Below are 17,806 nucleotides of genomic sequence, written 5' to 3'. Positions count from 1 at the left end.
CTTGTAAACAACTATCTCAGAAGATTTACATGGCTTATTTTCAGAGGGTTTTCTGAGCTATTTGCCTCAGTCTTTTTCCCCCTCCCTTCCCCGTCTGTTTTGTCCTGGAGGTGTGTGGGGAGGAAAGCCTTCATTGCTGTGTTTTTCAAGGTACAAGCAGGGCAGTCTTGACTCATCTCTTACCCTTGGGAGTCAGTAAATGGAGCCTACAGTAAAAGAGACAACCAAGTGGAGAGTTGCTGATTTACGGCAGGAAGCTGACAGTAATTGCATAGGCAAAAGCTGAGAGTATTCAACAATTAAACTGTCCCTGAAGCTGCAGGAAAGGCTGGAGGAGACTGCTGGGCATACGGCTTACCTTCGCAGCGTAGTGAGGGAGCTAGTTTAAATAGCAGAGCCTGAAGGGGCAGAGAAGAGGGTTGGCTGGGCATGACTCATAGTATTATTTTGTATTTATTAAATGTAGTTTTATAAATGCTCATCATTTCAGAGATGAGTGAGTCGGTAGTAATGTATGTTTCTTAATTATCTTAGGTAATTCCAAAAAAAAGTCTTGTCTTGAGATAAGTTAAGTCCAAAGTTCACAATATTCATAATCAAACAGAGCAGGAAGTACAAGTGTCAGCCTAAATTGCAAAAATGAAACTGGTAATAATTATACACAGACTTTGAGGAAAATGCTTGTAAAATGAAACTAAAAGGCATTAAGGAGCAGTGACTGTCTTGCTTTATTTCTTAGTTAAGCTTTCGTAGAGAAAGCGCAAAGTCTGTTTTGGACCCCAGAAGTGCACAGTCTTTTTATTCATGTGAAGTTCCACTGACTCTTAACGGCCTCTGCAGCAGATCAGTGGTCTGTGCCTGCTTTGTGTAAAATTAAGTATTAGCCCTCAAAGGAGAGATTGGGCCATAGAACTGTGAGCGTTGCGTGTGACTAATACTCTTGCATAGACTTTGTACTTGAAGATATGGAGGGAGCAATGAGACCGTAAAGGAGGAACGGAGGTGAACTCAAGAGCAGGTGCTGGTGTGAAAGTAAAAATAGAAATTAACGTAGGAGACTTTAAGCAGTCTGCGTTTTAAGGGGTGAAACTGGGTGCCTGCATGCCTCTTCAGGTTCTAGTCACAGAATCACACGTTTACAGTTATAAAGTGGGCGATGGTGATCTGTTTTTTTTTTTTTTTTTTTTTTTTTAATTTATAGTGATATCCAGGAGGCCAGACTGCCTTCTGTTTGTGAGGTGGTCCCTAAATGATGAGGCATGTTCATATATGGTATAGCCTCCAGGAAAAACAGTGGTGCGAGGGGAAATCTGAGAGAAGCTGGGCTGAGGTACGTACCTACTTAAATTAGTACGCTGCCACTGGAAAGAGGGATGTAAGATTTCTAAAGTGAGTGATGTGTCCCGTTTGGATTATAATGCAACCCTCGGAGAAGGAATTTGAAGGAGGTGAAAGTTTTCTGAATTCTTATGGGTGAATGTCAATAGACACTACAAAATGTGATTTCAGAAATATTTTTGCTTCTGGTTGATTATGACAAGAACTAAGAGGAAATGTTGTGCGTGTGTATGTGTTTTGTTTTGTTTTTTCTCTGAAATAGTGCTATATCACTGACTACTGTCTCTCCCGCCGCACTGAGGTGGGGGGAGGCAAAATGAAATGAAGTGTATGTCATTGGGTCTAGGTTTTGATGCCTTTTGTTTCTAATTTTTGCTGGAACTGCTGAGCTAGGGAAGATCTGGGAGGAAGCACAGCTTTTTCCTTTCGAAGAACTCATCATCTTTTTTTAGTATCAGACTATAAGTGGGCAAAGGATTTCTTATATTGCTCTGCGGTTTTAGATTCTGCTGCAGCAAAATAACTAAACGTGCATGTAGTTAAGTGCTGTAGAACACGTTTCAGACTTGGAAATTTTTGTGTTGGAATCCCTTGAAATAATATTTTCATGAGCATTAAATTATATCTATGTAAAATAGCATCCATGTTCTGAAGAGTGAAATTCTAGTGAATAGTTAGATTGGTGGTCTTCCAGCCAAATTTCCTACATTAACTGAGGCATTAACACTGAAGTTTTGTAATTCTTTCAACAAAAATTTTGTAAGTAATAAGCTAATAATTCTATCTGTTGCTTTTTTGGTCTGACTAGAGTTGCCAGGAAGGGTGTCGTGGTGGTGGTTGTGTCATGTGTGTTCAGTTTCTTTAGCAACTGGACGAAAGTCAAAAATTGATCTTATGCGCATCGCTAATATGATTTGTTAATGAAAGCTGAATACAATTGGTAATAGGTTCTTGCTAACGTGTAATATGATGAAAGCAGTTCTTCCAAACTGAAACAACTGCGTGATTTCGCATTTGATTTTTAATTTTATAATATATGAATTCTTTTTATTTTCTTTAAAGAGCATTGCTGGTAGATCTTAGTAATTCTATGAGGAATTTTGAAATAGTCTGAAGAAAAAAATCAGTTATAAAACTTTTTTTTTTAATTAACCTGTAGTTCATCCTGTGTTTTCATCATAGAAAAAGGGAACGGAAAATAATATTTTATAGGCTAAAAATTAGCTGAGAATACTTTGAAATAGAAAATCTACATGGATTTTCTTTTTTATGTGAAAATGGGTTTGACCTATGAGAACGATTTGGAATTTTGGGTTTTGTCCTGAAAAAAGTGAAAGCATCAGAGTAGCTTGACTTAAGTGTTATGTGGTGTGTTTGTGGGTTTTTTGTTTTTAGGATAGATACTCCTGTAGGGAAAAATGCTTTGAAAAAATGTGTTGGTTTTATTCAGTGATTCTTAACAGACTTTTATTTTGTTTCAGAAACAAGTCTTCCTTGTTTCGCTTTCTTCACATCTGCGGAGAACTCAGTTTAAGCGCCTGCTTAAACAGGAAACCAGCCACCAGTATATGCTTTTTATAGGCGCAGGTTTTTTCTTGGCTTTATACACTCTTAATGCTAAGCTGTAATTGTATCCAGGAAGTGCTGTATATTTTGTGGAGGGATGACACGGGACAATTTAGGACAATACTGGTGAATGACAGTGTTTGGTGTTTTCATTTAAATAAATTAAAAGTATGTATAATGCCAGGTTCTGCCAGTTTAGAGGTATAAGTTATGGAACAGACACCCTTAAGCTTGCCCGTAGCTACAGGTTTATTTAGAGATGTTACTGTAGTGTAAAGTGATCCCATGAACAGTGAAGAGTGTGAATTACTAATGAATGTTAGTAATGGTTATGATGTTGTCTTAAGAATGCTCAAGAGTGTTGTTTATACCATTATAACTCAGCTATAACTTCTCAAATTTGTGATAGTAACTAAGTTGTGAGGAACACAGTAAGAAAATTTAGATTACTTTAGTAAGTTTGGTTACTTTACTGAAGATCAAACTTATGCTTTCGAAGTTTTAAACCACCATTACATACCTTAAACATGCAGACTCCTTCGCCTTCTGCGGGTGAAAAGAGCAACTCGGTCACCTGTTTAATGGACGGCTTATACCCATTCAGTGTCCTTTCAGCTATATGGAAAATCTGATATCTCAAAGAAAAAGTGTGTTGACGTTGTTAAATGAATATAAATTGTTTAAAAAATTATATTAAAAACTATATATGCATTGAATATAGATTTTAATGCATATAAATTTAGAATTTAACTCTTTGAAATGACCTGAATTTTTCTAACAGTCCCTCATCAGTATGATATTGCAGTCTCTTCAGCTTTCTGCAAATAATTATTACTGAATTAAATTTATCAGATGCCGAACTTGGGATACCAGAGACTTGAATCAGCACTAGTAAATTAGTCTGTGTTGGGCACCAAAAAGGATAGTAATTACAGGCTGAATTAATTGACTCAAAGTTGATTGCGAGAATTTTTTCTAGTGTGGTGTTGGAATGATGTTAATCAGCCAAAAAACTGTTTCTCAAAGTGGTTGAAGCTGGATTTGAATAGTAGTCTCTGCTGATCTTGTTAAAACTAATAATCTTGGTTTTCTACTAATATTTACTGCTTTTATCATTACGTTTGGGGTCTTAGCCTAAATATGTTTCAAATAAATAATTCTGAAGTTTCTAAAAATTTAGTGGTAATAAGGGAAACGCTGAGCTTCACTTATTCTTCTCTAGAAGCTTCTTTAAGCTGGTAGTTGAAACTGCTCAAAATGTAGCATATAGGTACAGAACAGTCTTCACCAAAATTTCCTGCTGCTGACTTTAATTTTTGTGCTTTTTGTTCTGCAGTGTAATGTTCAGGGTCAGAAATGCCTTATGTGGATCGTCAGAATCGCATTTGTGGTTTCCTAGATATTGAAGAAAATGAGAATAGTGGGAAGTTTCTGCGGCGGTACTTCATTCTGGATACACGAGAAGATAGTCTGGTATGGTACATGGATAACCCGCAGGTGAGATGTTCTTGGCGATAGTTATTTGGTTTCTAACAAGTTCAACTTTTTTCTTAAGTAAATCTGTTAAATACTTGGAAATGGTTTTTCATATTAGTTTTATGGACTAAAAGCTTTAAGAAAACACTATAATTACATAAGTGAAATCGTTGTAAATCATTCTCTCTTTACTAATATGTGCAATCCTTTACAGAAAAAATATAATTTGTATTTCTGCGTAATACTTTTCCAGTTGCAGTTAGTAGTAAAACATTAAAAAAAAAAAAAACTCTCTGGCATCAACACATTGCCAATATATAAACCCAAGTATTGACATAAAAGGACTGGGGGTCAGAGGAGAGTTTAAATACTATACCACATGTAAATCGGTCATTAGTTTTGAAGCCTGATGTGCCATATTTATTTTGTTTTCCATTCAGGGCCTTGAACCTGTATTGCAGATGCTCGCAAACGCTAGGTAGTACTATATCATATGTAACCAGATGAGCCTGAATCACGCGCTAGTTTCACTACATAGGTCTCTTAATTCAGCTTTAACCCTATGTGGAAGTATGTAGTTTTCTTTACATTGCTTGGGTCAGTTGATTGTTTCTTGTTACTGTACCTCAACAGAAGCGGTCATCAAAAACAATTCTAATGATGCTTGCAATTTGAATACACCGTGAATGGTATGTGAATGAGGAGAGCTTATATCCATCATGCTGGAGAGGATCCTTATATCAAAGTTACTTTTACAATATACACAGCATAAATATGTTTTCTAGCGTAGGGAAAATAAATAATTGCTTAAGGTGTAAGTACTGAGACAGTGAAAGCATAGTATCTAGGTCACCTGTCTACTATATGCTAGAAGAATATTCATATACTGTTCTGCCAGGAAAACTAGATTTAAAATGCAGTAGAAGTCTTACCTTTCAAAGGAACAAGTAACAATTCCAAAGTGATGTGTAGGTCAATAAATGTGACGTAAGACTAAAGCATTCGGAATCTCCTTCTGGGGAGAAAAAAGAAAGTTTCTGAAAATAGGAGGTTTCAAATGTGTGATCTCAGTGAGTGAAGGAAGCATTTCTTTTCCTTTCTTCTTGTGATGTGTCCAGACTGTATGGGCAAAAAGCTTGAAATGTTGTAAAAATTGCAGTTCTTCAGAAGTTTTAAGACTGGTACTTTCAGTTCACAGTTTTAGAATTTTTATTTCAGGCTTCTTCTTTATTTATATTAGTTAGTTCATGCACAAATGAAAGGGTGCCTTGCGAAGCTTAGAGACTCGAAGCCTGTTATTCTTCTTCCACTGTTTATTTTTGAAGAACTGCAGAGCTCTATAAGAGCCCATGTGTGGAGACCACACTCAGAACGATGCAGCTTTTTGATGTAGGTTGAGACCGTGGGGTTTTGCTCCTCTGTTGCAGAACCTCATTGTGTTCTTTGTCCCAGACAGATGCACTGTATTTGTCTGTGAAAATAGGATCACATGTTCAAAGGAATGATGTTTTTAAGTCCACTGTTAACCATGCATGATTATTACCCTAAAGTATGGATGAAAACCCTGGTGTATGCTGAGATCAAAATCATTCTAATGAACTGAAGCTTAAATTTAAATTTATTTATTTGGACAGAATGGGAAGACTTTTTTTCTTTTAAAGTTCGGTGTCACCAGCCACCAGCAAAGCTAACTTACTACTTACCTTTCAAATATGAATGGAGTATAAGTCAATTTATTGTCTGTCTTTCTGACACTGTGGATAGAATTAGACTGCTCTTTGCCATGTGGAAGTCATAAGGCAGAATAAGAATAGATTGTCACATAAACTTAATTTTTTGTGTTGGAAGAGAGGAACCCTGTGAAAAAGGTTACTGAAGACTTGCAGGTGGAGGGAGAAGAGGAGAGCGCAATATAATGAAGAATACTTTAGCTGAGAAAAGGATCAGCAAGCAGATGCAGTGTCATGCTTATGGTCTCTAGGAAGGTCTGCTGTGGGAAGATGCAGAAGAAAGCATCGTTTCCTACTTCCTCCTCTGAAGGAGAAATATAGAGAAAAATGTAACTTTGCCTTCTAGGTGAATAGTCAACTCCAACAGTATCGCATAGTAAGAGCTCAGAAGTTGTTAAGAGTTATCTATATGGGCATAGCTTAGGATATGTGTCATGATTAAGATTTGTTTTTAAGTATAGGCTTAATTAACTAAAAGGTATGTAGAGGAAGAAAGAATGATGCTGTAACTTGAAGGGCCACTTTGAAAGGAAAAGTTGTAATAGAAAAAAATGCGTGGAAAACAATGCTGTGTTTAAAGGAATAAGATAATGAAGACTATTTCATCTGAAACAGTTCATAAAAAATTGACCGTGTTTCATGGTGCTATATAGTACACAGTTACTAAATTGTTGTATTTCTAGCTGATTGTGAATAGTAATGCAAATGCTAGCAGACTTGTCTGCTACACATAGATGTAAAAACAACAGATGGCTCTTGTTTGGATTATAAGGATATTTTGGCTTAACAGCAACTTTAAGAATCATGATCTTTCCCTGCAACAACTTTACTATTAAATTGTAAGGCTATGATTTTGTTTCAATATGTTTTGGAAAATAAGTGAGACAGCCTTAAAAGTATCTGACCAATGGATGAATGTCACTTCTTGTCCCTTCTGCCTGTCCCGGCCAAAATACCTAAGAAGCCAACATCTGTTAAGGAAAAAGTATTCTTTCCGGATTTCCTGGATGCAGACCTGCAAGAATTCATCTTCCTCTAGTAAAATACATAAACCTGTGAAACAATTACTGCTGGTATTGTTTCTAGCATTCTTTCTGGTTTTAGCTGATGAACAGATGTGTGTCTAATAAACAAGCAGTTTAGATCCTGTTACAAGCCTACATTGTGTATTGTCTATAAAAGCATGTAGGATTTTCTTTCTGTTTGTGGAGTTAATGTCTTTTGTTTTTGACACGTACATTGAATTTGATATTGAGGATAACCTGGTTTCACTTCGTAATATTATGATTTGTTTTAGAACCTTCCGTCTGGATCTCCACCCGTTGGGGTCATTAAACTTACCTATATTTCAAAGGTAAGCTAATATGTAAGGCTCTTGTTGCTAAAATTTGGTAATACCTACCAAAGGCCACAACTTTAGGTAACAATTTTCAAAATTTCTTATTATGTAATATATGGGCAGTTTGTTGCCTATCTGCTACTTTTAAATTTTGGAGAAACATTAAAAGCATTTCACTAGTACAAGGTTAAAATAAAAACAAACTGTTTACGATGTTGTCTAGATTTGTTTTGTGAGTTGAAATGGCAGCTCTTTTTACTTGCATACAGTAGAGCTAATATTTGTGAGCTTTGTGTTTCACTTCTTTTCAATTTATTTTAAAATATGACTATTTGATATTCTAGATAGTCTTGGAGAAAAGACAGGCCAGTTACAAAGTGGGGACTAAGTCACTGGCTGTAGTAGTTTGGAGCGAATGATGGCCTTTAATAGACTGCACAAAGAAACGTTAGCAAATACGCAGGTCACTGCACTCTATGTGCATTTATTTCCAATTACATTTGAAGGAAAATGGAGAGTTAAGAATTGAATCATCTCTTTGGTTAAATTGGTAGCAGATAAAACGTTAACAAGTAAAGAGGAGAAAAGTAACTGACCTCTTGTCTTTCTGCCCTTTTCTCATCCTTTATTGTACAATTTTTCTTGTTACCGTACTCTCTCCTACCTTCCGTTCCATCTGCGTATCTACCTCTGTGTGTGTGTATACATATATATAGTTCTTGTAAGAGGTGTCAGTGATACCGATTAGATCACGAGAGTACAGAGATATCTGTGCAGAGCAGCTTATATACTTCCTGTTTTCTCTCACCTACTGCTTAATTTGTCCCCAGTCTTAGTCATCCCCTTAAAAGAAATCTGAAACCTTGTATCTCAGTTTTAATGGGAGCAGGGGTGGCCACCTGTGCGTGTGCACCTGGATGCCCCTTGCAGGCAGCTCAAATGTGCTTCCTGCCCTGCGGCTCCGTCAGACAGTGACAGTGTGGTTGTGCTGGTATTTAGGCCCCTGAGTAAACCGAACTTTCAGCTGTGGGATGAAGCAAGACTGCGGGATTGCTAGTGGTGCTGGATCAATGTATTCATGCCCAGCCCTGTCCCATGTAAAGTAGGAGGATTCATGAGTCGCCTCTGTCATTTCCCACATATTTACCGCTTGTCTAACTTCCCGCAGCTGAACTACTACTGCTACTGCTAGTAACGTAGTATATGTATTTAGGTTCTGGCCAAAGAAAGCTTGTGAGATGACAGAGACTGATTTCCTATCTTCCCCAACCTTGACAGAGGTGCTTTATAGTGTAAAGATAGCAGCACCTCTCATACAACAGGACCCACCTCTCCATCCCCCAAATTGGCAACATTTTAGAAAATCTGTGAAGTACGCTTCAGAAAAGCAGCTATTATTCTTTTTATGCAAATGACCAAAATAAAACTGAGGTCTGGAAGTACAAAATGTCCTTGAATTTTTAATTCCATTGGAACTCTGATCTTCAAAGTGCAAGTAGAAGCACTAAGTTTTCTGGTTTCAAGCACTTCGTGTGAGATTTTTCCCATACTGGGAAGGTAATGAATCCTTAAATTTAAGGAGTAGGAGCACATGGCTTAGGTTGTCGTCATTGTCTTATAGATCATAAATCTTGAACTGAACTTTAAATAGTATTTTTCTTTATTTATATAGAAATATGTTTCTATTTCTATACATATAGAAATTTATATGTAAGATTTCTATATGTATATGTTTGCTATGCTGCTAGTCTTTGAATTCAAGCCACCTGAAAGAGAAAGAAAATTGATGTGTGATATATATCTTGTATGCATAGTAATATTTATAAATCTTAATTTTTCTATTAGGTTAGCGATGCAACTAAGCTAAGACCAAAGGCTGAATTCTGTTTTGGTAAGTTACTGTATGTGGCGTGCATGTAAAATAAGTCCTTACGAAATTTGAAACAAAGATATGTTCTCCAATTCTATCACTACATACAGCTGGTAGTACATATATATATATATATATATTTTAATAGCAGGCAGGAAACAGAATAAAAACTAAGAGAGAAATGTTGCCTTCTCGTAAGGTGTTTTTATGGCTTTTTTCATATTGTAGCTTACTGAAGAGTAGATGAGACCTTTTTTTTTTTTTTTTTGTTAAGATATTTGATATTTTCGAAGCAATAATAAGCTAATTAAAAGTGATTGGTGTTGTCAGAGACCTGGCATGCCTGTGAGCTATGCAGACAGGTAATTTAGCTACTTTATATCTGTACTGCAGATAAAGGAGTTGATTTCCTTGATCTAAAAATACAATCATGCCTGCAAGTGCTCTTTTTAAGATTTCAGCCTAGTGCTGCAATACAGAAAAATAATTTGCTTAGGCTACTTTCTAGTTATTGGTATTTAAACTTATTTAAGCATATTATAATAACAAAATCTTAAAGAAAAACCATAAACCGTAAAGGGCTTTCATGAACACCCAGAGCTTTTAAATTTATGAGTCATAAGTCCAAAACTTATCAAAATCCTAGAATTTTGTAGCAAGCAACTGGCATTCACAAAAGTGTGTGTAAAGAGTAGAACCAGCCACTCTTCTGTTTATGAATAACCAGCCTTTATGTCTGCGTTCATGTAAGAGTTTTATCTCAGTTGAAGCTGCTGAAAATGCCTGAAGGGTCTGATGATGGTTCCGCATTGGCTCAGGTGTTCTTTCCAGGCATAGTGTAGTCCAGACCCAGAGAAGGCAGCTCTACCAGACTTTGCAAATCCACGTGAGGTTAACTTATGTGCCTGTGAACCATGCGGTTCGTGATTTTTGACCCTGGACAAAATAGTCTGCTTTGCACTGGATTTCTCCAAGTCTCTGTACTGGAGCTAGTGAAACGTTTGATAATCACACCTGCATGTAAGGTTTCAGAGTTTCTGGACTGGTACCTTGTGTGTCAGTTCAGTGTTATCTGCAGATTCCTCTGCTCTGTGTACATCTCCGGATGTTTGCCCTCATCAGTTGTAAGGTTGCTTTGTGTCACTGAGTCAGGTCTAAGAAGCCTTACTAGTCCAAGACGCTGCCTTAAGGGTTATAGTGTTTCTGATTTATTAAAGCATCTTTAGTACTTTCTGGAGGAAAAAACAATTTGATTGATTGTCTTTTTATTTAGATACCTGGACTAGAAACTTTCTCGGCTCATTATATAGCTCTGTGTATTGTGAATTAATACTTACATCTAATAACATTTGCTTCAATCCATCTGCTTGGAGAAAAGTGATGGAAGAGTCAAGTATCAGTTGCTGGCATATATTTGCTGTTAGCAGTGATCTGAGGAACTGTTATAGGCAGAGCAGCAAAATCTGTTCAGTCTTTATTTGTAATACTTCAAAGTTCTGGAGAGATTTTAGTCCCTGTTTATCTTGAAATTTGTTTTAAGGTAAGTTCTTAGAATTTACGTGAGAAACCTAGCTTTTATTTTTACTCTTGGGTAGGAATACGTTTGTCTTTTTTGGGTGAAGGTATTCTAGTTGCTGCCAGAGGAAAAAATAAACTTACTGAAAATGTGCTTTCTTTTCCAAGCCACAAAAATAAGATAAATTTTTGTTCTAACTGTTTTAAAGTTATATCATCCCAAGCATCATATAATTAGTAACCAATGGTGATAGTTCAAGAAATTTAAAAAAAAAAAAAAAAAAAAGTAAAGTCCTGGTATTGTCACTTAGATGAGTCTGTTGCAAAGCGTAACAGAAACCAATCAGAGGATTGGAAGGAGAAACTCCAGTATTCCTTGAAGTATAAAACTTGGATGTTTAGGGAAATTTAGTTTGAGAAAAGGGAAATGAAACTGTTGAAAATACTGATAAAATATTGCAGGGCTCTTCCGTGTAATAAAAATTATTTAACAAATTTTGTATGATAAACTTTAAGTGGAGAGCTTTGAAAAAAAATTTAGAAGAGGAATAGGAGTTTTGTTAGAATAAAGCAAGCCTGTCAAGGCATATATATCTTAAGATGAATTTCCAAAAATAAATGCAGCGTAGAGCTTAAACACTTGCACTGGATTTTCTGGTTATTTGAAATCAACTCTTCTTACAGTGGTGTTCAGTTTGTTGTTAAATTTCAGTGTTGCCAACTTTTCATAATTTTTTTTAACAGTTATGAATGCAGGGATGAGAAAATACTTTCTACAAGCCAATGATCAGCAAGACCTAGTGGAATGGGTAAATGTTCTGAACAAAGCTACCAAAATCACAGTAAGTAGTTTAGACCATATTTAGCAGTACTTTCAAAGTATCACTAATGGTGCCATGTTCCAAAGGCTCTCACTTGATTTAAAGTAACATCCAGACAAAAGAAGCATTTAAACTAATGTATGCATTCTTCTGATAGGTGTTAAATTACTTTTTTTGTTTTGTACCAGAACAGGTTGCCATCACATGATAGAAAACACCCACGTATTACCTTAGTCTTCTCATGAGGCAGAAGCTATGGTTTTGTTTCTCTGCAGTTTCAGGGAAGTGACGACATGAGCTGTTTTGAAAGTATGCCCTTGTAAAGGGCAGGGGGTACTGAGCGCAGTGCGTTTATTCCTACTGGCTGTCACTTTTTTCCCTCGCTTTCAGGTTATCTAGGGAAATGATGTTCCCATGATTTTTGCATTGTCCTGTTGTAGTCCTTTCTTTGGAATTATAAAAACTTTAATAATCAAAATAAAAAAACAAGCCAACCTCCTCACTTTACGTTTTTATGAGGAGGACACGCAACCAGGCTTCTGTTGTTACTTAATTATTTCCAGTTCAAGAGATGGTGAATAAAAAATTAAGTGCATCAAATGAAAGTTTAGTCTGAAGGTTGGTTATCATATGTTAAATTTGCATTCTAAATAGCTGATGAAATCATTAGCATCTTTTGTCTTTGGAAGAACAAGCATTTGACCTCTTAATCTGGCTAGTGATTTAATCAAATAATTAAGATTATAACTTTTCACGTGAATGTTACTTACAGTAGTTTGTAACTCTCTAAACTATATTGCATTTTTAATACTGGGCGCTGATTATTTCAAAATAACTATGACCATGTACAGTTTAGCACATGATGTGCCTATTTATAGGTGGTTCTATTTGAAAATGTCTTCATAAGAGAAGGTGGTTGTGGGTTTGACATGTATGACTTTAAGAGTTTATGATGACTGAAGCACTTGCCCGGAAAGTTGTAGATACAGGACCCTTCTCTTGAACAAATCCCAGCCCACTAGAAGTGTATCCTATCCTTAGGCTTCAGATTTGGCTGTGAATGGAGCCCTCTTTTACCTGTCCTGGTGAAGCTGGCCCTCGTGCGAGTTTAATGGGATGCAGAAAGTGAGAGAATGAGCCTGATACCTCAGCTGAGCGGGCTGCTGAGTGCCAGCTTCACTTGACCAGGAGGCAGTCATCCTGTGGTGAAACTTGTGCCCTCAGGGTTGTTTGTATTTCTATACAGGCTGTTTTTTGTGTTGGGGGGAGGTGACTGTATAGTGGCTGCTCTCTTTTGTCTAGATCGGTGTTTAACTTCAAGTTTTAAATGTACGAGTCTTGCATGGTAACTAACTGTGTAAGAGGATTTGGGTGTCCCTCCTTCCTGAAGGAATTTGTGTCCTATAAAAATATGCAGTAGGTTGCCAGTTAGGGTATTTTGGTGTGAGACTCTAACTTTTTGCAAAAGTTTTAATACTGTAGCACTGAGTTTATGGCCATGTTATGCTAGTTCTTGTGCAGGCAGTGGGAGTTCCCATTCTAAAGCCCTTTTTTACTGGGGTAAGTAGGACTGCAAGGAAGTGAGAAATGAGCAGTTCACAAATTAGAAATGCTTCTTAAAGATCAAGTATAGCGCTTATGGCAGAACTAGGAACTGATCTTAGATTTCAGGTCACCTGGTGAAATGCTTTAATGGGAACTGACTTTGTTCTGCAAACCAGAACAGCTATTGCCACAAATTTTTATGTAAGCTATTTTTAAAGTTTTACAAATAAAGAACACTTGTTAAATTACACCAAAACAAATAAAGAATGCTTGAATAATGATTTTGGGGGTGTGTGTGCATTTTTTATTTTTTGGTGTTCATAAAACTTTTGGTTAATTATCATACCTGACTTTCAGGTACCAAAGCAGCCTGATCCTCTGTGTCAGATGGATAATGCTAATCGTCAAGCTGAAAGCCCAGGTGCGAAGAAGCAAGTGTCTTACAGGACAGAAATTGTTGGTGGTGTTCCAATCATTACACCTACGCAGGTAAGACCTTCGAAACAATTGAGTATTTTTTTTTTTGATGGTGGAAGCTTTGTTATTTGGCAGATTAGTGTAAGTTACGTATCATAATATAGCTGTCAGCTCCTCACAGGGTTCAGAGGGCTTATACTTTGATGTGCACCTTTTATAGTTGATGTTGTTTTGAGGATTTTATCTCCTTTAGACGAGAGTATAAAGCATTACTTCAGTATCTGATTTTTGTTCACAGAAATTGGTTAGTGTACTGAGAACTTTATTTCTTTCTGTGAAATGAATTGTTTGTGTGAATAATGCCAAGATGTTGTCCATTTGACTACCAGGGAAAAGGGGGGAGGTGATGAAGTTAGCTGATTATACAGTGTTATTAGGGGTATTAAGGATGACAGCAGATTAAGCTGTTGAGGAAGAGACATATTAAATGGAGAGATTAAATTGGACAGATAAGATAGCAAATGAAATTCAGTGACGATAAATGTGAAGTAAGGCCCACTGGGGAAAAGCAATCCTAGTTTTGCATAGAAGATACCAGATTCTGAAATGACCGTTTTCGTTTGGGTGTGAGAAGTAAGGGTTACGGTAGTATCATGAAAACACCAGCTCAGTGTTCAGTAACAGTAAAAACCCCAAATCAAGTATTAGAAGTTTTTAGGAAAAGAAGAGGGAGCAAAACAGAAAACTTAGTTGTTGCTGTATAAATCTTGTCTTTGCTCATACCCCAAGGTATTACTGTGTCCAGTTTTGGTCTCATCTTAAAAAGGATATACTAAAATTGGGAAGGATTACACAGATGATTACACAGATGTCTCCATAATGAGGAATAACAGAGCGGGCTAGTACTCTTCAGTGCAAATAAGTAAAGAAGGAAGTAATAAAGATCTATAAAGTCATGATTGTCACAAAGAGAAGTGGATGGGGTAAACTGATTAACTGTCTCTTCCAGGATAAGAACTATGGACTATTAAAGCTAGCGGTAACCAGGTGAAACAAAGGGATGGAGTTCTTCATTTGGGGCGTAGTAAACGTGAGGAACTCCTTCCCAAAAAGATGGCACGGATACAAACAATTTTCCTGAGTTCAGGAGGCTTGACAAGCGCATGGAAGAAGAAGCCATGCAGTGTTAGTAAACGTACAAAATCATCTGGTGTCGGAAGTTCTCTGAACTGAAGATAGTTGGAGAATGGATAAATACTAGGGGAAAACGTCATGTTTGCTGTATTTCTTCTCTAGATGTATGCTTATGGTTACTGTTGGTGACAAAGTGGTTAGATGGATCTTTGATCTGAAACCATACGACTGGTCTCGTTTTGGTTTAATTGATGGAAATTGTGTGGTGCTACTTATTCTTGTTTTGCAGCAGGGAGAGGAAAAATAAGTCTTTTAGCTTCCACAGTAGTTAAAAATGGCATACCAAATTCTGTGAATGCATTTGCTTTCAAAGGAAAAAAATGCTGAGAACTTCGGTAGTAATAGATTACAGGAAGATACGTAGTTGTGTGTGATGTAGCGGCACGTATAAACATGAATTGTATTAGAAAGACTAATGATTTCTGGTGTGTTGTATGGCCCTAGAAATTGTTTTTTTCCTGCCATAGCCACCTCTAATATTCTGCCTTTAAATCCTGCTTTCAGTCTGAAATAAAAACGTGCAAATACTTTGCTTCTAGGCCTGTAAAGTTGTTCAGTGTGAATTTGTTCAGTGTGAGTTTGTTGGTATTGTTCTAGAATATTCTTTTTTTTAAACCATAATTTTAAAATGGAGCTTGCCCTTGTAGCCTCATTAGTTGTCTCTAAAAATCAAGTGAAATATTTTATCCTTTTAAACAAACTGGAAATGGGATTTGTGGACATGGGATGATGAATTTATTTCCTGAATAGTAATATAGTTATTCTTTGATCTTTAGAAAAATCTGAGAAATTTCTGAACTTTCCTGCTTTTATCTAGAAAGAAGAAGTCAATGAGTGCAGTGAAGGAGGTGACAGAAATTATTTGAAACGGTCGCAAAGTCACCTTCCTTATTTTACTGCTAAACATCCCCCCGATAATGCTATTATCAAAGCTGGCTACTGTGTTAAGCAAGGAGCAGTGGTAAGTATTTGAGATCAGTGAGTTTCATTCATCAAGAACAAAGGTCCTAAAATGGTACTTGTACTAACCAAGCAGATGCCTAAAAAAAAAAATTACATAATTACCAGCAACTTTAACACTACTGACAGCATTAAGGATGGCTAAAGGTCAAACGGAAAACTAAGTCATGAAGCACAGGAATACAGACATACGTGTTACTTGAGGATAAGGTTTACGTTGTTGATCTTTTGAAGAAGAGTTATCTGCACGCAGATTTTTACGTTATGGCTAGTGCATGCAGTTAAGGAGTCTTCTCTTAAGATATGTGAATTAAAGCAGAAATTCAATGTCTGCATGCCTCTTAAATCTTTGAAATATTTAGAAAAAGCTAATTTTTGTGCATTTAAGTGGAAGAATTGTATAACTGGTGAGACCAGCTAACACAAGTGGAACTTACTTACTAAATGGCCTAAGAGAAGGAGCAAGCAGTTCAAGTTAAACAAGATATCCATACTTTGAGTTCTCAGACTCAATCTGAGATTATGTAGCTTGTTTTTGTAACATTCCATGTCTTTATTAAAATCCAGAAACATTTAATATACTATCTTTTGACGTTTCTTAAAGGATACTTGTGTTGGTCAGTTGCTACAATTTCAGTAGAGGTTGATGGAAAATAAAATAGAAAATAGTAGCTTCCAGAAGTTAAAATTGTTGCATTTTTCTAAAAAATGAATTAGTTGCGCAGTCTTGCATGATTTACCTATCTATAAAATCTTTTTTTTTTTTCCTTTAACAGATGAAGAACTGGAAGAGAAGATACTTTCAGTTAGATGAAAACACAATAGGCTATTTCAAGTCTGAACTGGTATGCTTCCAAATATGTGTTGCTTTCAAAAGATACTTGGATGTGAATCTGATTAAGTATACGTGTCTTTTTTAAAATGCGTTGTGTTGCTCCTGAAACTGTACTATATTTTTACTCTGTACTATAATGATTTTTTATGATAGGGAAGAAAAAAGTTAATAGGGTGGATGCTAGCTCTCTGACTTCAGTCTTCAGCTCGTGAATCTGTTAGTACGGCGCTGAAGAATAGCAATGGAATATATTCTACAATCATTCTGATTTTGTGTTAGTGTTTTATAATATTTAGTACTCACATATAATTAACCAGTTCTTCCTAGAACATATTTGTTAGATGGAGAGACATATCTGTAATCTGAATGTCGTTGCAATTCTTAATGTTAGGATTATAGTGTGTGTGTTCCCCCCCCTCCATGGGATCTTTCCCCCCACGCTTTTCTTTACCAGGACCGGACCAGCAAGGCAGGTGGAGAGCTCTGCTTTTTAGAAGTGAGGCTTATACAGTTTGTTTCTGTGTTTCGACTTCTTTCTTCCCCGCTCATTACTTTTGGACCATTTGACCAATTTTGACTAGATGTTAAGGGTCTTCAAGCTTAATTTAAAAATAAGTGGCTGGTACTGGGGGCAGTCTGTTTTCCCCAAGAAGGGATCTAACACTTATTAAACCAGAAATTGTGTACATAACGAATGCTATTGACAGCAGGGAAGTAAGTCCTGCTTCGCAAATTTGTCTGAAATCAGTTATTTTCCTTCTTAGTTTTTTTTTTCTTTTTTTCTTTTTAAGGGAGTCCTCCCCCTTCTTTTCAGGGAGGTGCGTGCTGAATAGATAATGTTTTTTCTCTTATGGACTGTAGTGGTTAACTGAGGAATTCCATGATAGTAATTTTGCTAACTATGGAGTTCCATGTAGTTCTTGTAGGCAGTTGGAATCTGCTCAGTCTCAAACACGTGTTGGAGAAACACTTAATGTGTTTTAGAAAGAGTAAAACTTTCACTGAGTGTGGCACACCAAGAAGAAAACTTCTGACAACAACCTAAATGAAAGCGCGGTGGAGAGGTGATTATTTCTTACAAATACGAAAAGGGTAAACTGCTGTCTTCTGATTTAAGGTGGTGAATGATCTCTTTCAGCAATGTGTGGGATCTCAGTTTCCTTAATATTGTCCTATTCCTAATATGAATAACACAGAGAT

At 36.5% G+C, this 17,806-nt stretch overlaps 1 protein-coding gene across 8 annotated transcripts in view; it reads left to right on the top strand.

The window, feature by feature from the left end:
• Positions 1-17,806, top strand: part of PLEKHA1 (pleckstrin homology domain containing A1) — a 37,019-nt gene that overhangs the window by 9,451 nt on the left and 9,762 nt on the right. For 6 of the 8 annotated variants that reach the window (XM_068951516.1, XM_068951518.1, XM_068951521.1 and 3 more), the window contains exons 2-8: positions 4,241-4,401; positions 7,408-7,464; positions 9,295-9,340; positions 11,579-11,676; positions 13,558-13,689; positions 15,629-15,772; positions 16,548-16,616. In XM_068951516.1, coding sequence (XP_068807617.1) covers positions 4,261-4,401; positions 7,408-7,464; positions 9,295-9,340; positions 11,579-11,676; positions 13,558-13,689; positions 15,629-15,772; positions 16,548-16,616 — 687 coding nt within the window. In that variant the 5' untranslated portion in view covers positions 4,241-4,260. Of the gene's footprint in view, positions 1-1,200; positions 1,331-4,240; positions 4,402-7,407; positions 7,465-9,294; positions 9,341-11,578; positions 11,677-13,557; positions 13,690-15,628; positions 15,773-16,547; positions 16,617-17,806 lie in introns of those variants that run through there. The other 2 variants (XM_068951522.1, XM_068951520.1) reach the window with 2 other exon arrangements.

This window comes from Struthio camelus, chromosome 7 (assembly GCF_040807025.1).
Source record: "Struthio camelus isolate bStrCam1 chromosome 7, bStrCam1.hap1, whole genome shotgun sequence".
NCBI lineage: Eukaryota > Metazoa > Chordata > Aves > Struthioniformes > Struthionidae > Struthio > Struthio camelus.
Note: the sequence above shows the minus strand (reverse complement) of the source record. Positions and strands in the feature narration are given on the sequence as shown.